This window comes from Cibotium barometz, chromosome 47 (assembly GCF_041138505.1).
Source record: "Cibotium barometz isolate CiBa-2024 chromosome 47, ASM4113850v1, whole genome shotgun sequence".
Classification (NCBI taxonomy): domain Eukaryota; kingdom Viridiplantae; phylum Streptophyta; class Polypodiopsida; order Cyatheales; family Cibotiaceae; genus Cibotium; species Cibotium barometz.
In genome coordinates this window covers 41,525,905-41,552,576 of record NC_141092.1, presented here as the reverse complement: position 1 = coordinate 41,552,576, position 26,672 = coordinate 41,525,905, and the positions used below count along the sequence as shown (strand labels likewise).

Here is a 26,672-nt window from a genome sequence, read left to right as displayed (position 1 = left end):
GAAGAAAAACAGTCTTTTGTGCTGTTGGGATGTCGACTATGATCATTATGTCCAACATGGGGTCTGGTCCCTTCCTTTTGGTCTCAGGTTCCCTATGTGCAACACCAGTCACACATGGGGGCATGGTGATAGATAGTCATCCCGTCATCCTTGTCATGTGCAGACATGGACATGGCAGCTTTCCAGGCTAAATCCTGGTTAGGCGGCAGATAAACGTTAGGGTTAGGGCATTAGCCAGGCTCAAGAGAATACAGAAGAACTCCTGGAAGGACAAGATAGCTGTCAGCTTGTATCTGTTGCTGCTGGCGGACAGAGACTTGAGTCATTTGCGGCTGGCTCGGCCAGGTTCTATGCATGATGGGAGCCTATTAAAGGCTAAGCAAGGCATGTTTGTTATTTATCTTCCCCCTTTTGGGGCAGGTCAAGTGTTAGAGCTTTAAGGGTCTTTTATGTTTCATCTTTTGGAAATTGGAAGGCCAAAGGCCACATGTACAATCTTTATATACTATACTATATACTGAAAATACAGCTCTCTCTCTCTCTCTCTCTCTCTCTGTTCTCTGTCTTTGTTGGTGATTTGCATCAGGGTTCCTATCCACTTGCTTAGGGCTGAAAGAAGACCCACGGAGCTTCCGCGCATGTGGCATTGGTTCCTATTCAGCTACTTAAAACTGAAAGAAAATGCAGAGAGTTTTCCTGCATGTGACATGGGTATCAAAGCATCAAGCTCAGCAAGGCTAAGTGCTGAAAGAGTCCCAAGAAGGTGCACTTTTCAAGGAGAGTAACATAGTCAGGTAGAAATCCCATAGGGCTGGTCTGTGTCAGCAAAACCCAAGGGAATGGCAGCCCTGAGGGTCGGATGCCATTTGGGGCATACCAAGGAAGGCTTTCGTGAAAACGGTTCCAAGGGAGTGGAGCAAGGATGCCATGATCAACCTTTGGAAGGAGACCATTGTAGTGTTGAGGGAGGACAGGGCATGATGGCAAGGGGACAACGGAACAGATGTATAGATCTTGACAAAGGAGCACTTTCTAGTGGCCCAAGGGTATTACGAAGGGAATAAGAACATTTGGGTACGTAAATATTTGGGAGCCCATGGAGAGACAAGGAGATGATAACAATCATCTAAGGTCAAAGGTACCTAAGAACTCCTAGAAGGACAAGATAGCTGTTTGCTTGTATCTGTTGTTAGCCACTGGCCGATAGAGGCTTGCATCAAGTTGAGTCGAGTTCTTTGCTATTGGCCGACAGCAGATTGGCCAAGTTCTATGCATGATGGGAGCCTATAAAAGTCTAAGCACGGCATATTTGTTATTCAACTTCCCCCTTTGGGACAGGTAAGTGTTAGACCTTTTAGACTTTAGAGTCTTTTATGCCTAGGCCAAAGGCCACATACTTGTACAATCTTTATGTACCATACAATATACTAAAAATACAGCTATCTCTCTCTTCTCTCTGTCTTTGTTGGTGACTTGCATCAAGGTTCCTATTCAATTACTTAGGACTGAAAGAAGACACACAGAGTTTGCGCGCATGTGAGTTCTCCTGGTGGTGGTTGCTCTAGTCTTGCTCCTGTCAAGGTATTCCGGCACACAGGCAGCCGACCAGCTCATGATTAGGGAAAAAGTACCCAAGACTCCATAAAATGGGGATAAAATATGGAAAAAATATGTGAGGGGTGACCAGCCCCTCTTGCTAACATGGTCAGCCCTAGAGGCTAAAATAGGACACCAAACAGGAAGCCAGCAGCAAGGAGATGATGTCTAACAAAGTGAAGCTCTTGGTTGGATTGTGTAGTATGCTGGGCATGATAGGATGGAGGCTCTGTAACTTGGAGTGGGCAGAAGGGGTTTCACAAAACACTTGACCATTGTTGCAATTAAACACTCAAAACATATGCCACTTAATTCCACAAAACTGTAAAAGAGAGATGTGCCATATAGAGGCCAGAATGGGCCGAACCCTCCCCCAAACAACCCCCTCCACTTGGCCTGCCACTGCCCCCCTTGGAGTATTTTATTACCCAAGGATAAAAAAATCATGTACAAGGTTTGGGGGAGCACACGCTCCAGATTTATCCACATACGACAATGAATAATTCATATACACGGGCTGTCATCAAAAAGGCCCATGAAAATGCCAAGAATATATATATTCCGTGTGGATACCAACCAACATAGCTTATCCAATAGCCTACATAGCTGTCCGTAAATCCTTATGGCTGAATCATTAGTCCATAATGCTGTCCATGAACCAATAAGGCCCATCCATAGACCCATAAAATTGTCCATAAGCCAATATGGTTGAGATACTATACCCCAATGGCAATAGCAGGTGCCCAATGGCAATATAACATGCCCATATGCTGTAGAAAGTGTCCAATGGCTGTCCATATATAACCAATTATAAAGACAAATGCCTAGTGGCTGGAAATCATAATACAATGATCAAATACCCTTTGGCTTCAATATTTTTTCACGATGGAAGCCTTTAAAACAGTCCCCAACAACTGGTATACTTCACGGACAGCCTTCGAGTGTCACTGGACTCTAGGATGTCTAAATATTTGGAAATTACAAGCTTTGGGAATGGGGGATTATCCTAGAATACAAAGGACCACACTCCTAAAATTTAGGAGAGTTGCTATTTTTGGCCCGACTCCGATGGAAATTCTGTTTGCGTCATTACAGTTGGGATATTTTTAGAGGTAAAGATTATGGAAGGACCCATCTCTTAGATTGGGACATGTGGCAAGAAAGTGGACCAAAGTGAGACAAGTGGCCTGACACTTGTTATAAAGTGGATCAAAGTGAGACAAGTGGCCTCACACTTGTCACTTCAGCTATTGTGTAGCTCTCCACTTGTCATTGTAGCCTTCTCTTGCCATTTTAGCTCATGGGAGGCCCAAATCTATAAATTGGAGCCCTCTCTCTTCATTAATGGAGGCTCTCTTGCTGCACACTAGTCTCTACCACCGTTAGAGGCTGCCCTAATGATGGCTACTCTCTTTCTCTCTCTCTTGAAGGCTGCCCATGAAGAATACCGGCTGTTGGGGATTGTTTTGGAGGCTTCCATCGCGAAGAAATACTGAAGGCAAGGGTATTTAATCATTTATTATGATTTCTAGTCATTGTACTTGTTGTACTAGTCCTTGTACTTGCTGTACCAGCCACTGTATTGGCTGTACAAGCCCTTGTACTTGCTGTACCAACCACTGTACTGGTCGTATCAGCCCTTATACTTGCTGTACCTGTTATACCAGCCACTGTACCAGTTGTACCAGCCATTGTACTTGCTGTACCAGCCATTGTACTTGCTGTATCAGCCCTTGTATCGGCTGTACCAGCCACTGTACCTACTGTACTAGCCACTGTATCTATTGTACCGGCTGAATGGAGAGCTGAACCTGTTGTACCAGCTCTATTGCATGAAGACCCATGGTTTTTGGGAAAGAATCAGTACCCACACGGAGGTATATGGATTATGTTGTTGGCTCGGCATTTCTACAGCCTATGTTCCGGCTCAGTTGCCTTGTGTTGGGCTGTGTTATGGCATTTGTATATGGATAATCTGGCATCTCCTGTGGGGAGAGTAAGGCCCTCAAAGCTTGTACATGAAATTATTCTCCTTGGGTAATAAAATACTCCAAGGGGAGGGGGGGGTTGGCCCATTCCGGCCTATATGCGGTGTCACACGTGCAAGCTCCATTTTCAGCATTTGTGGATGTTTTATCGCTTTTATGTTTTATGCAAAGTGATGATGGATATGTGTTAAGGTTGTGGCTATGTTTAAATGTTTGAATATGCATTGATGGTATCAACAAGTGTGTCAAAGGCCTTAGTCCCCGGGCACCGCCCACCGCCTGCGAGTTTCATTGGTATCACAGCATAGGCTTTCTTGGAAGAGGAGGCTTCCTTCTATCAATAAGGAAGAGAAAAGATCTCAAGTGGGGGACCACACTTACCATCATTGCTATTAAGCATGGCCAGCCACATCAGAGCCTATGAAGCAAGAGCATGAGCAATAGACAGCGATTTATGAATTCACAAAATTTATCTTGGAAGTATGGAGTTGGCTTTATGTCCACACGTTCAGCACTCTTTTCATATGGATATTGTGGATTATATTATCAAGCTTACAAGCAAGCTATATAGAGATATATCTCAGGATATCTTAAGGATATGGTGACGAGATATTTCTTTTGGCTTCATGATCAACCTGGCAAAGAAAATCTAAGTATACTTTGAGTTTGCAAAGTTGGTGCTTTTGCTATTTACTATGAAGTGTTTTTGATGTTCACTAACCCTTGTATAGCCATGCAAGGAGAAAGGTGGTGTTGTTTGCCTTGACTTGGTTTCAGGGAAACATTGTTTATGGCTCCCTTTATTGGGATGGATTATATCTATGGAGATTTCTTTCTTGGACGAGATTTATATAGATATTGGGCTTCACAAGCAATTTCTATGGACGAATCTGTCCGAGTTTATAGAGAAGAAATCTTTGGATATCTCATGGATATGATGCTTTTATGGATAAAGTCCACCTCTACTCCAAGGTGTGTGGTTAGCACGGAGTATGTGGTAAGAGTTATAGTATACAGTTCTATGGATTCCTGGACTTCTTTTCTAGGGATTTGGATCCATCCTCAGGTTTATGGATTATGTTTATGACTCCCTTTTACTGGGATGGATTATTCTTTATGGCTCCCTTTATTTGGGATGCATTGGACTTATGGAACTCATGGTTCACATACCTTGTGTAGTGTTCTCTTGTCCTACGTACTCTCTTGAAGATTGTTTCTACCATGTGTGGATGGAACAATAGAGAGCAAATGGAAGGGAACATGGGCACTTCAAAGGGTAGTGACAAGCACAACATACCTTGCGTAGTGTTCTCTTGTTCTACGTGCTCTCTTGAAGATTGTTTTTACCATGTGTGGGTGGAACAATAGAGAGCAGATGGAAGGAAACATGGGCACTTGAGAGGGTAGTGTAAGTTGGTGGCCGAAATGCCTATAAACTATGTGTAGCAGAAATGCTTATGGAACACCAGGTTATCTATGCCTGCGAGTGATTGTTTTATCTTGTTATTTGAACCCACCTCTCATCCAAGGTGTGTGGTCAGAGTACCAATACGGAGTGCAAGTGGTAAAGTAGACATGGCGCCTGGTTGGCACGGAACTTATGTCTATGCCAAGGGTCATGTGGACTGATGCCTTGTTGGCAGGAGACCTATTTTGTCTCGCCCATTTACTTGGGACATGATTATGATATCTGGACTTATGGGACTGTTTTGTCTCGCCCGTTTATTTGGGACATGGATTTATTTATCTTTATGCCATATTAGAATCACTCTCTCCCCATACAGAGGCCAAGAGGTTCATTGTTCATCTCACCATGCATGTGGATTCATGTTGGGATTGTGAGAGGGCAATTCAATGAACACTCCACTATACACGTGGATTCTTGTTGCGATTGTGGAGTGAATGTTTCATTGTTTCCACACCATGCTTGTTGATCAGAGTTGGGATTGTATGGGAGAACATGGGAACTGTTGGGATTGGGAGAGGATTGCTAGAATTATGGAGAACCAACTTTTCTGTCACCATGGTTTGTGCTCCTGAATGGCACCAGTTTGTGTGCATAGCACATGTTTCTGTGCGAGGCACTAGATTCTTGTGCATGGCACTTATTTAAGTGTCTTAGCAACTGGTTGGTGATTTTCATTGGCATATGATTATCTCATTGATATTGGTGATTGAGACACAATTGGCTCTTGTGCCTGTGTCTAGCATATCTTCCATGGAATTCTCGCCCATTTATTTTGGGACATGATTTTGATATTGGTATTATGGATACTTATTTAGTCTCACCGATTTCTTTGGGACATGGATTCTTCAGTTATATTGGATTTTTGAGACTATCTCGTCTCGCCCACTCGATGGGACATGATTATATCTTGAATATATGGCTTGAAGCTTAAAGTTGCGGACAACTTTTAAGAAGCTGGGGAGGATGTCACCAGCCTGGACATTTCCCGGTATGAAAGGGGTTTGGTGGACTCCAGGATGTCTAAATATTTGGAAAGTACAAGCTTTGGAAATGGGGGATTATCCTAGAATACAAAGGACCACACCCCTAAAATTTAGGAGAGTTGCTATTTTTGGCCCGACTCCGATGGAAATTCTGTTCGCGTCATTACATCTGGAATTGAGCAGATACCAAGAGTTGGCAAAGTGCCTGTCACAAATCCCTATATTCTAGGGACATGCGGATGCGTGTCAGGCCTAGAAACATGTGGATGCATGTATGTATTATACCTGGGCATGTGTATGGATCATATGAGTGGATGCATATGAGTCCAAGGACATGGCAGGATATTTGTGGACTTTCGGGCGGTGCCCGTGTGGATTCCGGCCATGCACACATGGTGTGTTATGATGGCAGGCGGAATATTTTCAAGTACAAGAATGATGATAGGTGGTTCTCCAAGTTTACATGTGCACAATGCATAAATGATGCATGCCATAACTTTATTTTACTTTGTGTGACATTGTCTTGCTGCCTGGACAATGCTTGTTATTTTGGCTTGTGAAGTCCGAGGGACCGGGGACGCCCGGGCACCTTGTGGACGGGTGTGTGCACTCCTGTTTGGGCCTAAAACTGTGGGCTTATGGGTTTTGCAGGTGGTAAGTGCGTCCACACTCAATTTACAGCTTATTTCATTTACTACTAAAGTTTATTGGTTTGCAGGTCCACACTCATTAATAAGTGGCCGGACAACTTATAATGCGTTCGCATTTGGTTGGACCAAAATTAATGAAGTTCGGACAGCTTATGGCCATTTCCCATTTGGTTGGACCTAAACTTATACAAACAGGACAAATGGAGCACTATGGGCTGGACACCTACCTGGACACCTTATGGGGGACACATGTCAGCCAGTTTGTGCACCCACCAAGCCCCTTAGGTGGCACTGGAGAAAGGCGCCTCCCTCAAGAGGCCTTTTGGGCTGTTTTATTCATTATTCAACACATTGGAGAGCTGATTGAAGCTTTGGGAGTTGCTACAGGGCTGGTTGCTTGCTTCCCGGACTCACACAAGCTTGGATAATGATCCCCACACTCTTCTAAAGGGCTGGTTGGTTAATTTCAGACCTGTATTTTCTGGTTATTGCGAGTTTTGGGCTAGTTACAGGTGTCCAAAGTCAACTTGGACAATACAGGACAGCTCTAGGGACCTCCACAGGGCTGTAGGACCCTTTACAGGTGGATTTCTCGCGATGGAAAGTTGCTGTTTTGGACTGGTTATTGCATAAAACAGGCCGGACAGCAATGGAATATGTGAGCATGGATGTGTCTCAAGGATTCCTGGTGTAACAGGTGTTTAGGGCAAGCATTGGGAACACTTGCTCGCGGAGAACACAGGTTTCTGGATCAGTTTCTCGCGTGGAAACAGGGCCTAAAGATCCATTTACATCTTGTGCAGGGCGGAGTACCTGTGAGGATTGTGATACTCTTGTGCAGGGCGGATGTACCTGTGAAGAGGCTTGTGCAGGGCGGATGTACCTGAGTGTAGGGCGGATGTACCTACAGATTCTCTTGTTTGAGATGTATTCATACATGATGTATTTGGAAGAATCAGGTGCAGGCTGGTGGTGAATCCCCAGGCACCCATAATCTTGTACTTTGCAGACTCTTTTGGTAATATAACCTAAAGGGGGGGGGGTCAGCCTATCATCGGCCCCTTTATGTGGTGTACTGTCATTTTCAGCTTTGTGGTTGTAATGCTCAATTGTTAAGTGCTCAGAATCTTGTTCACATTTATACGATTCCAATACACGCGTCCGCCTCCCGTTACATTGGTATCAGAGCTCAGTTTTTCTCCTCATTGGAAAACGGTCTGAGGCTTGGAATCATAAGTGGTGACCTGATTTGAGTGTCATGGACAGCCACATTTCTGACAGTGTGGAGAACACACAGGACCGTGAATTTCATGGTACAAAGGATGCAAGAGATGCTGCAGGCAATGATGTCTATGGAGATGCAGGTACTCATGACACTATGCATTCTGATTTGGAATCTTTGAGGCGTCAAGTGCGACGCTATAGGGCTGAAACCGAAGAGCTTAGGTCATTGAAAAATGACCCGGATGTACAAAGGGTGTTGGCTGCGAAGGCAAAGGCTTCGGTCCATGAAGTCACTTTTGAAGCAATTGCAAAGGAAATGGATGTTGAGAAACCCCGAGAGCTTGCACTTGCATACCTAATGGTTAAGGGTGATGTATACACTGAAGCAGATGGTAGTTTGGCTTTCAAGAAGCCACCCCTCATGGCTGCCCATGGTGATGCACATGATGCACAACAAGCAGAAAGAGCACAACAAGTGCCAAATGCTGAAAGGACAAGAGTCCCTGGTGCTAGGCTTGATGCAGGTCAAGAGAAGAGTAAGGATGAGGGATCCTCTACTCATTCCCGCTTTGCTCCAAGAAGACATGTCCGTTCTCGTGTTGAGCTTTCCACTCATTTGGAGAGTGTGACTCAAGAGAGAACGAAGAGGGATCGTGAATCTTCATCGCGGCATCATCATCATGCAGATGAACAGGATGTACATAGGGATGCATATAGAAGGAAGAAGCCTCGAGAGTTCAAGTCCGGTGACAAGGATGTAAAGTTTGAAAACTTTCAGGGACGGATGGACTCTACCAAAACACTTGCTTTCATTAGACAGTTTGAGATAGCTTTTTGCAATGAAGACTTTTCGGAAAAGTCTATGCTCAGGCATGTGGGAATGCATCTCAAGGATACGGCAAGTGATTGGTGGCTTGCAAAAATACTTGATGGAAGTGCTGCCCCAACTTGGTCTTCTTTCAAAATTCAGTTTTATGATCAATTCTTACCACCAAACTTTGCAAAGGATGTACGCAAGGAGTGGGACTGGCTGTCCCAAGATGAGGGAGAGTCCGTTGCTTCATACATAGCAAAGTTTTGGAAAGTCCTTCTCAAGGTTACTCCCTTCATGAAGATTGGAGAGGACGAGAAGAAGAGAAAGTTTGAATCGGGGCTCCATCACATCATTCAACAAAGCTTGGGAGTGTACCCAAATAAGACCATACAAGAGCTTATACACTCAGCCATGATTGCGGAGAACTTGCACATAAAAGCACCCACAAATAAGCCATTTGCAGGTCAAAACAAGAGCAAATTCAGGGCTGGTTATGACCAGAAAAAGGGTGGACAGCCACCTAAGAATGCTCCCAAAGATGGCCGAGATGCAAAGGATGACTCCGAAAAGAAGCCGGGGGGTAAACGCCACAATTTTGGGCTCTCAAAACAGCAATTGGAAGAGTACAGGAAGGCTGGAAAATGCTTTAAGTGTGGCAGTAAAGATCATATATATCCTAAATGCCCACAGAATCCTAAGAATGTTGAGCCTAATGTGCAAAAGCCTCTTGTGAATGTTGTACCCGATGTGCAGGGTAATACAGGGCATGAGCCCAAGAGTAGAGTCATATGCAAGGCTTGGGGCAAATTGAAGGATCAGCCCGCTTTGTTTCTTTTTGATGATGCTTCCACAGATAACTTTATATCCGTACAGATGGCTGCCGCCATAGGTCTCAATGTGGAAGACATGGGAATGCAAATGAATGCAGATGCCGCCTTTGAGGGCAAACAGGTTGATGTAACTCCGGTCATTGGTAAGCTCCGTGTACATATACAGGACTACCTCGACTATGAGAGCTTTTTAGTGGCTCCTCTTACAGGTTGTGATGTTTTGTTGGGGATGCCCTGGCATCACCGTTTAGAGCCTGTTAAGGCTTACAAAGAGAAGAAAATCAGCTTTGTACATAGAGGCCGTGAGCACTCTATAGATGCTGGTACTACTGGAAGTACCATACCTCTTGTAAGCCATGTACAAATTAATAAGGCAATAAAGAAATCAGCTTGTTCTTACTTGGTTTTTGTACGTGATACCATTGAACATTCTAGTGTTGATGTTACTGCATTAGATCAAGACAAGCTTAACTTTTTGAATGAGTTCAAAGATTGTTTTGCAAATGCTTTGCCAGCAAGGTTGCCACCAGAGAGGCTGGAAGATCATTGCATAGATCTAATTCCCGGTAGCTCTCCACCTAATAGGCCACCATACAGGGTGAGTGCTAGTCAACAAGAAGAGATTATGGCACAGGTGAATGAACTTTTGGAAAAGGGTTTGATTCGGCCTAGTTCCTCGCTCGCCGGTACTTCTTGTTCAAAAGAAGGATGGCACTTACAGGATGTGTGTGGATTACCGTGCCCTCAATAAGATAACCATCAAGAATCGGTTTCCCATTCCGCGTATTGATGACATCTTGGACAAGCTTGAAGGTTCGGCATGTTTCAGCCGAATAGACCTCAAGAGTGGGTATCATCAAGTGAGAGTGGCACCTCAAGATGTACACAAGACTGCATTCAGGACAGCCTTTGGTCTTTATGAGTTTTTGGTGGTGCCTTTTGGCCTTACAAATGCACCCGCTACCTTCAACAGGATGATGGACAGGGTGTTCAGAAAGCATAGAAAGTTCACAGGTATATTCTTTGATGACATTATTGTATTCTCAAAGAATGAAGCCCAACATCGTGAGCACCTGGCTATTGTGTTTAAAGAGCTTAAGGAAAATCAGCTCTACATAAATGCAAAAAAGAGTGAATTCTTCCTTCCAGAAATTCACTATCTTGGTCACATTGTATCAAAGGATGGTGTGCGCATGGATCCCGCAAAGATACAAACCATGCAAGAATGGCCAGAGCTGAAATCAGTCCATGAAGTGAGGAGCTTCCTTGGTTTATGTGCTTACTACAGGAGGTTCGTCAAGCATTTTGCTTTTATTGCCGCTCCGTTACATGACTTAACGAAGAAGAAAGCAATCTTTAAATGGACACAAGAAGAGAGAGATGCCTTTCAAAAGTTGAAGAGTGCAATCATCTCGGGACCGGTACTCATTATTCCGGATTTGCACAAACCTTTTGTGGTGGAATGTGATGCAAGTGGGGACTGCATAGGGGCTGTTTTGAACCAAGAAGGACATGCCATTGCCTATGAGAGCAGACGCTTGCAACATGCAGAGCTTCACTTACAGGTTTATGAGAAGGAGTTGTTGGCTGTAATTCATGCCCTTACTATTTGGGAACACTATCTTTTAGGGGCTGATTTTATGGTCAAAACTGATCATCAAAGTTTGAGATACTTTTTGACTCAAAGTAAGCTCTCAGAGAAGCATATGAGATGGGCAAATTTCCTCTCAATGTTTCATTTTCAAATTTTACACACTCCAGGGAAAAAGAATGTGGTGGCGGATGCCTTATCTAGACGACCACAGGTTCATGCTATTACAGTTGCATACCATGAGGACTTATCGGATATGCGTAATACTTATCATCTGGATGAGGATTTTGCACATGTATGGGCTGATTTGCAAGAGGGTATTGCTGTCCCATCTTATGTCATAAGAGATGGATATCTCATGATGCAAAATCGTATGTGTGTGGTAAAGAACCTTCGCCATAAGGTTATGGATGAGTGCCATGCTCCTCCATATGCAGGTCATAGAGGCATTTTGGCCACAGCACAAGCTTTGGAGAGGTATTTCTTTTGGCCACATATTCGTAAGGATATTGAAGCATATGTATGTGAATGTATGGTGTGTCAAAAGGTCAAGTTTGATCGACATAAAGCACCTGGATTGCTTCAGCCTTTGCCTATACCAAATGAACCATGGGAAAGCATTGCTATGGATTTCATTATGGATTTGCCAAGGACGCCACAGGGAAATGATGCTATTTGGACCATCATTGACAGGTTTAGCAAGCAGGCACATTTCATTCCCGTGCGCAAGACAATAAAGCCAGATCATATGGCTAGGATGTTTTTGGCACAGATATTCAAACACCATGGCATGCCTAAATCTATTGTGGGGGATAGAGATCCTAGAACCACAAGCTTATTTTGGCGCGCATTGTTTGACAATATGGGTACAAAGCTGAACTTCTCATCAGCTTACCATCCACAGACAGATGGGCAAAGTGAAATAGCAAATTCAGCCGTCCTCGACTTGCTGAAATCTTATGTATCCGACCGCAAATCGGATTGGGAGAAGTATTTACCACTTGTGGAATTTGCCTACAACAACACGGTACATACTTCTACGGGCAAGGCGCCCTTTGAGATTATCTATGGCAAGGTGGTACTACCACCCATCCTTCGTACAAAGGATGAGATTTTTGCAGCAGATGAGTATGTCAGAGACTTGGATACTGCATTTGCACAGGTACGGACAGCCATAGAGAGGTCTCAAACCAAGAATAAAAAGGCAGCTGATAAGCATAGAAGGGATGTACAATTCAAACAAGGTGATTGGGTCTTGCTGAAATTTGAAAAGGCACGCCTTCGGAAGAGGCCAGGAAAAGAGGGAAAGTATCCTAAACTTTCCAACAGGTATTATGGACCTTTTCAGATCTTGGAGAAGATCAATGATGTTGCATTTCGGCTTGTACTCCCAGATCATTGGAACATGCATAATGCTTTTCATGTGAGCCTATTGAGGCCTTGTGTGGGACCGACACCGTTTGAGCCGGTTTTGGAAGACCCACCCGAGGTGGATGAGCTGGAAGAGATTCTTCAACCTGAACAGATTGTTTTTCACAAGGAACGAAAGCTTGCGGGAGGCAAACTTGTTCGTAGGTACCTTGTGAAGTTCAAGAATTATTCAGCTTTGGATGCGAAATGGATGGATGAGGCCTACTTCGAGGATTACCCAGATCTTTTGAAGGCCTATCTGGAGGCTTTTCAGTTGCGGTCAACTGATTAGAAGCCGGGGGGATGTCACAAATCCCTATATTCTAGGGACATGCGGATGCGTGTCAGGCCTAGAAACATGCGGATGCATGTATGTATTATACCTGGGCATGTGTATGGATCATATGAGTGGATGCATATGAGTCCAAGGACATGGCAGGATATTTGTGGACTTTCGGGCGGTGCCCGTGTGGATTCCGGCCATGCACACATGGTGTGTTATGATGGCAGGCGGAATATTTTCAAGTACAAGAATGATGATAGGTGGTTCTCCAAGTTTACATGTGCACAATGCATAAATGATGCATGCCATAACTTTATTTTACTTTGTGTGACATTGTCTTGCTGCCTGGACAATGCTTGTTATTTTGGCTTGTGAAGTCCGAGGGACCGGGGACGCCCGGGCACCTTGTGGACGCGTGTGTGCACTCCTGTTTGGGCCTAAAACTGTGGGCTTATGGGTTTTGCAGGTGGTAAGTGCGTCCACACTCAATTTACAGCTTATTTCATTTACTACTAAAGTTTATTGGTTTGCAGGTCCACACTCATTAATAAGTGGCCGGACAACTTATAATGCGTTCGCATTTGGTTGGACCAAAATTAATGAAGTCCGGACAGCTTATGGCCATTTCCCATTTGGTTGGACCTAAACTTATACAAACAGGACAAATGGAGCACTATGGGCTGGACACCTACCTGGACACCTTATGGGGGACACATGTCAGCCAGTTTGTGCACCCACCAAGCCCCTTAGGTGTCACTGGAGAAAGGCGCCTCCCTCAAGAGGCCTTTTGGGCTGTTTTATTCATTATTCAACACATTGGAGAGCTGATTGAAGCTTTGGGAGTTGCTACAGGGCTGGTTGCTTGCTTCCCGGACTCACACAAGCTTGGATAATGATCCCCACACTCTTCTAAAGGGCTGGTTGGTTAATTTCAGACCTGTATTTTCTGGTTATTGCGAGTTTTGGGCTAGTTACAGGTGTCCAAAGTCAACTTGGACAATACAGGACAGCTCTAGGGACCTCCACAGGGCTGTAGGACCCTTTACTGGTGGATTTCTCGCGATGGAAAGTTGCTGTTTTGGACTGGTTATTGCATAAAACAGGCCGGACAGCAATGGAATATGTGAGCATGGATGTGTCTCAAGGATTCCTGGTGTAACAGGTGTTTAGGGCAAGCATTGGGAACACTTGCTCGCGGAGAACACAGGTTTCTGGATCAGTTTCTCGCGTGGAAACAGGGCCTAAAGATCCATTTACATCTTGTGCAGGGCGGAGTACCTGTGAGGAATGTGATACTCTTGTGCAGGGCGGATGTACCTGTGAAGAGGCTTGTGCAGGGCGGATGTACCTGTGTGTAGGGCGGATGTACCTACAGATTCTCTTGTTTGAGATGTATTCATACATGATGTATTTGGAAGAATCAGGTGCAGGCTGGTGGTGAATCCCCAGGCACCCATAATCTTGTACTTTGCAGACTCTTTTGGTAATATAACCTAAAGGGGGGGGGGGTCAGCCTATCATCGGCCCCTTTATGTGGTGTACTGTCATTTTCAGCTTTGTGGTTGTAATGCTCAATTGTTAAGTGCTCAGAATCTTGTTCACATTTATACGATTCCAATACACGCGTCCGCCTCCCGTTACAGTGCCTATGACAAAATGTCTACCAGTTGGGATATTTTTAGAGGTAAAGATTATGGAAGGACCCATCTCTTAGATTGGGACATGTGGCAAGAAAGTGGACCAAAGTGAGCCAAGTGGCTTGACACTTGTTATAAAGTGGATCAAAGTGAGACAAGTGGCCTCACACTTGTCACTTCAGCTATTGTGTGGCTCTCCACTTGTCATTGTAGCCTTCTCTTGCCATTTTAGCTCATGGGAGGCCCCCTTCTATAAATTGGAGCCCTCTCTCTTCATTAATGGAGGCTCTCTTGCTGCACACTAGCCTCTACCACCGTTAGAGGCTGCCCTAATGATGGCTACTCTCTTTCTCTCTCTCTTGAAGGCTGCCCATGAAGAATACCGGCTGTTGGGCACTGTTTTGGAGGCTTCCATCGCGAAGAAATACTGAAGGCAAGGGTATTTAATCATTTATTATGATGTCTAGCCATTGTACTTGTTGTACCAGTCCTTGTACTTGCTGGACCAGCCATTGTACTGGCTGTACAAGCCCTTGTACCTACTGTACCAGCGATTGTATTGGCCGTACCAGCCCTTGTACTTGTTGTACCAGCTGTACCAGCCACTGTTTTGGCTGTATCAACCCTTGTACCGGCTGTACCAGCCACTGTACCTGTCGTACCAGCCATTGTACCTGCTGTACCAGCCACTGTTTTGGCTGCATCAACCCTTGTACCGGCTGTACCAGCCACTGTACCTGTCGTACCAACCACTGTATCTATTGTACCGGCTGAATGGAGAGCTGAATCTGTTGTACCAGCTCTATTGCATGAAGACCCGTGGTTTTTGGGGAAGAATCAGTAGCCACACGGAGGTATATGGATTATGTTGTTGGCTCGGCATTTCTACAGCCTATGTTCCGGCTCAGTTGCCTTGTGTCGGACTGTGTTATGGCATTTGTATATGGATAATCCGGCATCTCCCATGGGGAGAGTAAGGCCCTCAAAGCTTGTACATGAAATTATTCTCCTTGGGTAATAAAATACTCCAAGGGGGGGGGGGGGGGGGGTCGGCCCATTCCGCCCTCTATGCGGTGTCATACATGCAAGCTCCATTTTCAGCATTTGTGGATGTTTTATCGCTTTTATGTTTTATGCAAAGTGATGATGGATATGTGTTAAGGCTGTGGCTATGTTTAAATGTTTGAATATGCATTGATGGTATCAACAAGTGTGTCAAAGGCCCTAGTCCCCCGGGCACCGCCCACGGCCTGCGAGTTTCACTTTCAGCCCTAAACACCATCTTGGAACAACTTGATGCAAAACGCAAGCAAGAGAGATGGAGAGAGAGAGAGAGAGAGAGAGAGAGCTGAATTTCAGTATATTCATAATGTACAAAAAGTGTGTACAGATGTTGGCCAACCTTTGGCTGCAATCAAAAGGTGGTAAATCACCTAGTCTACATCTAGTCTAAGGACCTTGCTCCCTAGAGGAGTGGGTGACTCTAACAACGAGCCAATGTTGCCTTATATAGGCCTTGAAAATCCTCGATTGGCTGACCTGCTGTCGGCCAGCTTCTTGGACAAATAATCACTTTTGCTGTAGCTGAGAGGAACATGCTCCTTTCATGCGTTGGCCGACAGCCTTCTGTGTCCTCTAGTAGGTCTTCCTGCCCATACTAGCAGCACAAGCTCCAAAATCTATTTCTTTATCTCTTGCCCTTCAAGGATCAGCCCTGGGATCAACATGTACATGTGCATGCAGAGAGAGAGAGAGAGAGAGAGAGAGAGAGAGAGAGCAGCCAGCATTAGGGTAGCTTGTAGAGCTGGTAGAGAGTCTTAACCATAGAGTAGCCAACACAGTAGAGGCTAGTTTGTGGCAATAGAGCTTGCTCAAATGAAGATAGAGGGCTTCAATTCATAGATTTGGGGATTTCATGAGCTAGAATGGCAAGTAAAAGCTATAATAGAGCTGAGGTGACGAGTGTGAAACCACTTGTCTCACTTTGATCCACTGTCATGCCAGATGTCCCAATTTAAGAGATGGTCCCTCCCATAAATTTTATCTCTAAAAATATCTCAACTTGTAGATTGTCTGTCAAAGGTGCAACAAGTCCCCCCATTCGCTTAGCTTATGGACGTAACAGCGTGAACGGAATTTCCATCAGGGGGGTTGTGCAAAAATAGTAACCCTCCTAGATTTTAGGAGTCTATTCCTTTGTATTTCCACCTTCTTAGAAATGTATGCGAACACCATGTAGTAACATGTTTCAATGCTAGATCTCTCCCAAATCCTCGGGAGCTTGCCATACATGCTTTCTGCTTCACACTTGAGCTTCAATGTCCATTTTTGTGTCAGAAACCATCTCAAGTGCCTAGACCAAGCGTTGGGCGCTAGATGTTTGTATTGGAGAATCCCCCTGTCACCAGCCTGGACATTTCCGAGTCTGAAAGGAGTCTGGTGGACTCCAGGATGTTTCAATATTTGAAAATGTACAAGCTTTGGGAATGGGGGATTATCCTAGAATACAAAGGACCACACTCCTAAAATTTAGGAGAGTTGCTATTTTTGGCCCGACTCCGATGGAAATTCTGTTCGCGTCATTACATCTGGAATTGAGCAGATACCAAGAGTTGGCAAAGTGCCTATGACAAAATGTCTACCAGTTGGGATATTTTTAGAGGTAAAGATTATGGAAGGACCCATCTCTTAGATTGGGACATGTGGCAAGAAAGTGGACCAAAGTGAGACAAGTGGCCTGACACTTGTTAGAAAAAGGGATCAAAGTGAGACAAGTGGCCTCACACTTGTCACTTCAGCTATTGTGTGGCTCTCCACTTGTCATCGTAACCTTCTCTTGCCATTTTAGCTCATGGGAGGCCCAAATCTATAAAGTGGAGTCCTCTCTCTTCATTAAGAGAGGCTCTCTTGCTGCATACTAGCCTCTATCACCGTTACAGGCTGCCCTAATGATGGCTACTCTCTTTCTCTCTCTCTTGAAGGCTGCCCATGAAGAATACCGGCCGTTGGGGACTGTTTTGGAGGCTTCCATCGCGAAGAAATACTGAAGCTTCTGTACTTGTTGTACCATCCATTGTACCGGCTGTACCAGCTTTTGTACTTGCTTTACCAGCCACCGTACCGGTTGTACCAACCAATGTACCTGCTGTACTAGCCCTTGTACTGGTTGTACCAGCTTTTGTACTTGTTGTACCACCCATTGTACCGGTTGTATAAGCTTTTGTACTTGCTATACTTGTTATACCAGCCATTGTACCGACTGTACCAGCCATTGTACCTACTGTACTGGCTGAATGGAGAGTTGTACTTGCTGTACCCTCTCTATTGCATGAAGACCCGTGGTTTTTGGGGAAGAATCAGTACCCACACGGAGGTATATGGATTATATTGTTGGCTCGGCATTTCTACAGCCTATGTTCCGGCTTGGTTGCCTCGTGTTGGGTTGTGTTATGGCATTTGTATATGGATAATCCGGCATCTCCCGTGGGGAGAGTAAGGCCCTCAAAGCTTGTACATGATATTATTCTCCTTGGGTAATAAAATACTCAAGGGGAGGGGCGGCCCATTCCGGTCTCTATGCGGTGTCACACGTGCAAGCTCCATTTTCAACATTTGTGGATGTTTTGTCCAGCTTTATGTTTTATGCAAAGTGATGATGGATATGTGTTAAGGCTGTGGCCATGTTTAAATGTTTTAATATGCATTGATGGTATCAACAAGTGTGTCAAAGGCCCTAGTCCCCCGGGCACCCGCCGCGAGTTTCATTGGTATCAGAGCATAGGCTTTCTTGGAAGCAGAGGCTTCTTTCTATCAATAAGGAAGAGAAAAGATCTTAAGTGGGGACCACACTTACCATCATTGCTATTAAGCATGGCCAGCCACTTCAGAGCCTATGAAGCAAGAGCATGAGCAATAGATAGCTTGGTATAAGGATTTATGAATTCACAAAATTTATCTTGGAAGTGTGGAGTTGGCTTTATGTACACACGTGTAGCACTCTTTCCATATGGATATTGTGGATTATATTATCAAGCTTACAGGCAAGCTATATGGAGATATATCTCAGGATATCTTAAGGATATGGTGACGAGATATTTCTTTTGGCTTCATGATCAACTTGGGAAAGAAAAGCTAAGTATACTTTGAGTTTGCAAAGTTGGTGCTTTTGCTATTTACTATGAAGTGTTTTTGATGTTCACTAACCCTTGTATAGCCATGCAAGGAGAAAGGTGGTGTTGTTTGCCTTGAGATGGTTTCAGGGAAACATTGTTCATGGCTTCCTTTAATGGGATGAATTCTTTTCATGGCTCCCTCTATTGGGATGGATTATATATATGGAGATTTCTTTCTTGGACGAGATTTATATAGATATTGGACTTCACAAGCAATTTCTATGGACGAATCTGTCCGAGTTTATAGAGAAGAAATCTTTGGATATCTCATGGATATGATGCTTTTATGGATAAAGTCCACCTCTACTCCAAGGTGTGTGGTTAGCACGAAGTATGTGGTAAGAGTTATGGTATACAAGGATTATGGTATACAGGTCTATGGATTCCTGGACTTCTTTTCTAGGGATTTGGATCCATCCTCAGGTATATGGATTATGTTTATGGCTCCTTTTTATTGGGATGGATTATTCTTTTTGGCTCCCTTTATTTGGGATGCATTGGACTTATGAAACTCATGATTCACATACCCTGTGTAGTGTTCTCTTGTCCTACGTGCTCTCTTGAAGATTGTTTCTACCATGTGAGGGTGGAACAATAGAGAGCAGATGGAAGGGAACATGGGCACTTCAAAGGGTAGTGACAAGCACAACATACCCTGTGTAGTGTTCTCTTGTCCTACGTGCTCTCTTGAAGATTGTTTCTACCATGTGAGGGTGGAACAATAGAGAGCAGATGGAAGGGAACATGGGCACTTCAAAGGGTAGTGACAAGCACAACATACCCTGTGTAGTGTTCTCTTGTCCTACGTGCTCTCTTGAAGATTGTTTCGACCATGTGTGGGTGGAACAATAGAGAGCAGATGGAAGGGAACATGGGCACTTGAGAGGGTAGTGTGAGTTGGTGGCCGAAATGCCTACAAACTATTGGTGGCCGAAATGCCTATAAACTATGTGTAGTAGAAATGCTTATGGAACACCAGGTTATCTATGCCTGCGAGTGATTGTTTTATCTTGTTACTTGAGCCCACCTCTCATCCAAGGTGTGTGGTCAGAGTACCAACACGGAGTGCAAGTGGTAAAGTGGACATGACGGGACTTATGTCTATGCCAAGGGTCATGTGGACCGATGTCTTGTTGGCAGGAGACTTATTTTGTCTCGCCCATTTACTTGGGACATGGATTATGATATCTGGACTTATGGGACTGTTTTGTCTCGCCCATTTACTTGGGACATGGATTATGATATCTGGACTAATGGGACTGATTTGTCTCGCCCATTTATCTTGGGACATGATTATGATATCTGGACCATAGTCACAAGGGAACGGGAACGTTGTGGGGAACGGATGACTGTTTGGAACGGGAACAAAAAGCTTGAATAAAAGGGAACGGAATCAGGAACGCCACATCATTGCATAAATGTGTTTATAAATTTACTTTATATATCTGTAAATGCTTTGGAAAGAGGCATAGTAAAGAAAGAACCTCAAACCATCTCAGTAGTGGCCATGATAATGCATAGATGTGTTCTACATGATACATAGTTCACTTATATTTCTTACATGGTCTGCGGTGCCATTTTGGAACGGGAACGGGAACGGCTATCTCTATGGAACGCGTTCCCCCGTTCCAAGAGCTTGGAACGACGTTCCCTTGTGACTATGATCTGGACTTATGGGACTGTTTTTGTCTTACCCATTTATCTTGGGACATGATTTTGATATTGGTATTATGGAGACTTATTTAGTCTCGCCCATTTCTTTGGGACATGGATTCTTCAGTTATATTGGATTTTTGAGACTGTCTCATCTCGCCCAATCGATAAGACATGATTATATCTTGAATATATAGCTTGAAGCTTAAAGTTGCGGACAACTTTTAAGAAGTTGGGGAGGATGTCACCAGCCTGGACATTTCCCAGTCTGAAAGGGGTCTGGTGGACTCCAGGATGTTTAAATATTTGAAAATGTACAAGCTTTGGGAATGGGGGATTATCCTAGAATACAAAGGACCACACTCCTAAAATTTAGGAGAGTTGCTATTTTTGGTCCGACTCCGATCGGAATTCTGTTCGCGTCATTACATCTGGAATTGAGCAAATACTAAGAGTTGGCAGAGTGCCTATGACTGAATGTCTACCAGCTGGGATATTTTTAGAGGTAAAGATTATGGAAGGACCCATCTCTTAGATTGGGACATGTGGCAAGAAAGTGGACCAAAGTGAGACAAGTGGCCTGACACTTGTTAGAAAAAGGGATCAAAGTGAGACAAGTGGCCTCACACTTGTCACTTCAGCTATTGTGTGGCTCTCCACTTGTCATCGTAACCTTCTCTTGCCATTTTAGCTCATGGGAGGCCCAAATCTATAAATTGGAATCCTCTCTCTTCATTAAGAGAGGATCTCTTGCTGCACACTAGCCTCTACCACCGTTACAGGCTGCCCTAATGATGGCTACTCTCTTTCTCTCTCTCTTGAAGGCTGCCCATGAAGAATACCGGCCGTTGGGGACTGTTTTGGAGGCTTCCATCGCGAAGAAATACTGAAGCTTCTGTACTTGCTGTACCACCCATTGTATCGGCTGTACTAGCTTCTGTACTTGCTGTACCAGCCATCGTACCGGTTGTACCAACCACTGTACCTGTTGTACCAGCCCTTGTATTGGTTGTACCAGCTTTTGTACTTGCTTTACCACCCATTGTACCGGTTGTACCAACTTTTGTACTTGTTGTACTTGTTGTACCAGTCACTATACCTGTTGTACCGACCACTGTACCAGCTGTACCAGCCATTGTACCTGCTGTACCGGTTGAATGGAGAGTTGTACTTGCTGTACCCTCTCTATTGCATGAAGACCCGTGGTTTTTGGGGAAGAATCAGTACCCACACGGAGGTATATGGATTATATTGTTGGCTCGGCATTTCTACAGCCTATGTTCTGCCTTGGTTGCCTCGTGTTGGGCTGTGTTATGGTATTTGTATATGGATAATCCAGCATCTCCCGTGGGGAGAGTAAGACCCTCAAAGCTTGTACATGATATGTCTCCTTGGGTAATAAAATACTTCAAGGGGGGGGTCGGCCCATTCCGGCCTCTATGCGGTGTCACTCGTGCAAGCTCCATTTTCAGCATTTGTGGATGTTTTGTCCAGCTTTATGTTTTATGCAAAGTGATGATGGATATGTGTTAAGGCTGTGGCCATGTTTAAATGTTTTAATATGCATTGATGGTATCAACAAGTGTGTCAAAGGCCCTAGTCCCCCGGGCACCTGCCGCGAGTTTCACCCCCATTCCCAAAGCTTGTACTTTCCAAATATGTAGATGTCTTGGAGTCCACTAGACCCCTTTAATATTGGGAAATGTCGAGGCTGGTGACATGCTCCTCAGTCTTTTATTTATTTATGTCATTAGCAAGGCATAGTTGTAGCTCACAGGTATCCCTATCCCAAGAGATGCTAGGTTTCATCCTTTGTTTTGTATGGATGCTGATAATGTCTTACAGGAGAATTTAATCTGTACTTTTGTTTTATTTTTTATTTTTTAAAATTGGGGGTAGTTTTTTGGTTCCTTTCTCTAACATTTGTAGTAGTTCATTATTGTAGGGACAAATAGAGATGTTGGGTTCACAACGTGCTGGGCTGGAGGATATGCTGAAGGAAATGAAACGAAAGGTTTGCTACTCAATTGTTGCTGGATTTATTTTTATGTTCTGTCTATAATAGCCAGTTTTGAAAGAAGGCATACAGCTATTTCTACCATGTTTAAACAGTTGAAGCTGTTTGGTGTGGTTCTTGTCTTTCAGGACAATATCTTGCCAAAGCTGATGACCACTTCTGGATCATATGAAGATCTTTTCAAGAGAGAACTGGGAAAGTATGATCAAATTTGTCAGGAAGTAAACAAAAATGTAGAGGCACAAGAGAAACTGCTTGAGCAAATCAAGGTTAGCTTGTTGATTCTTACAATTAACTTGAGTAGGGAAGATCTGGATAGCTTTGTTTTTGTTGGGTTCCTGAATTGGGTAAGGTCCATGGGCACTCATTTTGCGAAACACAATTCTTTTGCCTTGGGTTTTTGTTTTTGTAGTACCATCCACTATTCCTAGCTGTGTCAACTTAGATTTCATGATCTCACATTTTGGCTTGGAGATTGGTGTGGGGGCAGTTTTCCCTTAACTATGTGTGTTTTTCCATCGTGGCAACTTCGACACAGGTTTTACACAGATCACTCAGACCTTGGAGTCCGTTGGGTAACTAAACTACCAAGGACTAAAATGTAGTAGCAAGTAAACTCTATAGCAAAGGAAGTGCCCCTTTAATGTAGATCCAAGAGAAAAGGAAGTGGTTCTGTTTTATAGAAGCAATTATCTATGAAAGGTGGTGTATGTCCCAGATGTGGTGTCATGAGTTTTCTCCTCTTTTTTGTGCTCACTCTTAACTTGAAAGGTTTTCTTATTCAGATGCAAAATGGTGCGTTTGCAGCTGTTTTTAATTTGGAAGACTTCAAAGGTGAGCAGATATTCTTCTATTTGGGAAGAGTTTGAGCCAAGTTAAAAAACAGGCATGTTGAATGGCTTGTGTGTTAAGGTCTAACAGGGACATCTCCAACAAGTTGACAGTTAAGTTGTTGACATGTTGTGTGCACTTATATGCGGATTGTTCTGTTTTTAGCCTCCCGTGATCGTACTTTCAAGCAAATCAGTGCAGCTGTCTTGAAGTATCGTGAAATACAGGATAACATCAACAATGCGGGCATGAAATTCTATATCTCTCTTCAGGTTGGTACCATTGGAAGATGCAAATTGACTGTATGTATGAGTTGGATTTACGATTGTTGCACATTAGTATGCAGTGTGGTAGGGTGCACATGGAGGTTGCTTGTGTTTCACCTTAGTCTTTGACTGAGTTACATGAAGCATAATAGGGTTCTTTGTTTTTAGGATGCAATCAACAACCTTAAGCAGCAATGTAGCGATTAGATAGTCTTTGACTGCGTTACAAGAAGTATAATAGGGTTCTTTGTTTTTAGAATGCAATCAACAACCTTAAGCAGCAATGTAGCGATTACATAGTCTTTGACTGCATTACATGAAGCATAATAGGGTTCTTTGTTTTTAGGATGCAATCAACAACCTTAAGCAGCAATGTAGCGATTATGCAATGACGCGTGAGATTCAGGGTCGTGACATGATAGAGGATCTGCAACGGCATATGTCAGGCTTATCTTTCCAAGGAAACAGCCCTGCCAACAATCAGCCTCCAAAACCAGCTGGTCGTGCTTTTTCATTCTTTCCTTTTGGTTCATCACGTTCGGCTTCTCAACCTCAACAACAGCAGCAGATTCCACCAAATGCCCCTTCAGCTGGGCAGCAGCAAATGCCACAACCACCATATTATGCTCCTGGGCAGACCCATGGTGCACCTCCCCCTTATTATTCTCAAGCCACTTCAACCCCAAATCACAACTATAGCCAACCACCGTACCCTGGGTGGCAAGGGCCGTATTATAATGCTGCTTCTGTGAGTGCTCACTCGGGCTCTTCTCAACCTCCTTCCGCTCCTTACCAGGCACCATACTACCCTTGGCCACAAGATAATAAGTAACACTCGAAATTCTATAGTGTGTTCAGTATAAATTAGAGTCATCATCCCAGGCCGTCATGCCAGGTTCTAGACTCTTCTTGTATATGCAAAACCCATTATTTGTAGTGTATTTTTGTTAGCCTTGTTGATTATGTACAGCAAGCTGCAGTATGTGGTCTGGCAACTATGGGTGCATAAACAGTTTTATACCTTTTCAATGGTTGGATCCTAAGAATATTATAGGTTTGAAGGAATTAGGATTTTTATGCACTTGTGTGGGGGAAATAGTCAGGGATGTGCAAGATTATGCTTGTCATGAGCAAAGTGGCTGCAAAAGATGATAAATTCTTTGCAGTAGCTACCCTTGATGCCATAGGACACCAAGACATGACTTTTCAAACAAATTTCTGTTATTACCATATGAGCGATGACTCCAAACCTTATGTTTCTTGCAACTTTGTGGATTCAAATCTCTCTTAGCTTGTGTCCATGACTGAGTTTTCACCATTTATCAGTTACAAATGTTTGCAAACAACATTTCATCTTTGAACATAAGGGACATGACAATCATCTCCTTTAAAAAGAAAAGGATTGTGGGAGCCAAATCACATCATCTGCCACAAGTACTTTAATCTGTTTTTCACCATTTCTTGCATAACTCAGCTCTTCACAAGTGGTTTTTGTGGCCTTATGTTGAACCTATCTTTTGTTATGTAGGCCAAGAGCAAACCCAACTCTTCCTCCTCCCTCTAGGACTTCGTCTTTATGGTGGGCTGTTGCCGAGGATGGCATGTGTAAAATCAAGAAACCATAAAACAAGAAATTGCCTGTGATAGGTGGGATCATGGAGGCCATTGGGTGGCCAAGTGGCCAAACTAGCAAGTTGTTGAGTTGCCTTGATTATGTTTTACCTACATGTTAGGTCAGGTTGATTTGATTGGTATGATAACAATCAAAATGTTGGTTTGATGGTCAATATCTAGACGGGGAGGTAAAAATTTGTTTGGCTAATAAGGCGTAGTATGGGCCACCGTCAAGACTTAGGCAAGGAGTTAGGGTTGCTCTCGATGGAGCCAATGGAGCCATGGTTGAGTGGTGAGCTATCTAGTAACCCATAAGGTATTTTCTAGTGATGGACGTGTAAGGCGTTACAGCGGTACAGGTATACGTGCGTCTTTCCTAGGGTTTGGCATCACTAGTTATGTGTTACTCTGTTATGGCAAGGCTTGATCAAGGCCTAAGGTAGTTTGCTGGGCTGACATGTTCCTCCCTCTACCTCGAAGAGCCATGCTTAATAAAAGCCAGTAACGTTAGTAGCAATGCTGTGAATTTTGTTCCTTTTGATTCACTCTCGTACCTTCATCCATTTAGACTCACTAATCGCAAGACTGTCCATGGGATTCTTTCCACACAAGTACTCACATTCTATTCAGGATTCTTGCCTATATATAGGAGATAGTAAGTTCTTACTTTTGATCCTGCTTATCATGGGGACATCTAGCATGAGTGTGGGTGTAAGATGTTAATATGGTGTGTGGGTGTAGTTGTGAAGATCTCATGTGGTGGGTATGTGTGTGTGGGTATGAAAAGTCAGAAATACCAAGAGGAAAAGGGTCTCAAAGTAAGCTTAAGCATGTAAAAGTCCACGAGAATGTGGAGAAATTGACTTATATACAAAGAGGTAAAGTTATGTCTTACTCTAATATGTCATTTTGCTATTCTTTAACACTATTATAAGTCCATCACTTTACTCATTCTACTATTCAATAGCACTAGTAAAAGACCCGTTTTTGTGGCCATGGCATGAAGAAGAAGCTCTTTCCTTCTATCCATTGGTTTGCCTTTAGAGCTTAAATTAATGGATGGAAAGCCTTGGGAGATTTGGAGCTAAAAAGTGATATTGAGAAGATATGTGTTTCATCATTGGAGTAGTTTACTAACATTGGACCCATACACATCCTTGTCCAAGTACATTGGCAACAATAGAGAACATGTAAGAAAGTGCACTTCTGTACGATTCCTTGGATTGAGGGATCATGAATATTTATAAAATGTATCAATAGAAATTGGTAATGCCTTTGTGATAGCATCATTTGAGGTGACTCTGTGAGAATAATCTTCAGGATATGAAAGTCAAGGCCAGTTGAATTCCCACTTGGAATTTGTGAACCCCTTTCAAGTGTTGTCAGCCAGCAACCAAGCAATATGTGGGATTAAAACTTATCGTATGGGATGTACCAGAATAGGTCCACCAATTTTGCACTTCTTAAGAAAAGGAATCTTCCATGCCGATTTAAGAATATTGTTAGCTTTTGTAATCACCTACAAATCACAATAGTCTGATTAATACGCACTCTTGTTCTCAAGCAAAAAAAAAAAAAAACCTCCAAAATTTGTCAATTCTGGAAGACATTACAACCACAAGTCCTAGATCTCTTATATATAAAA

At 43.6% G+C, this 26,672-nt stretch overlaps 1 protein-coding gene across 2 annotated transcripts in view; it reads left to right on the top strand.

The window, feature by feature from the left end:
* Window positions 1-24,683, top strand: part of LOC147611696 (vacuolar-sorting protein BRO1-like) — a 27,036-nt gene extending 2,353 nt beyond the window's left edge. Inside the window, exons 4-8 of one of the 2 annotated variants that reach the window (XM_086784753.1) lie at window positions 22,245-22,313; window positions 22,445-22,585; window positions 23,102-23,150; window positions 23,313-23,419; window positions 23,760-24,683. In XM_086784753.1, coding sequence (XP_086640879.1) covers window positions 22,245-22,313; window positions 22,445-22,585; window positions 23,102-23,150; window positions 23,313-23,419; window positions 23,760-24,245 — 852 coding nt within the window. In that variant the 3' untranslated portion in view covers window positions 24,246-24,683. Of the gene's footprint in view, window positions 1-22,244; window positions 22,314-22,444; window positions 22,586-23,101; window positions 23,151-23,312; window positions 23,420-23,581; window positions 23,636-23,759 lie in introns of those variants that run through there. The other variant, XM_086784754.1, reaches the window with a different exon arrangement.
* The last annotated feature ends 1,989 nt before the right edge of the window (window positions 24,684-26,672 follow it).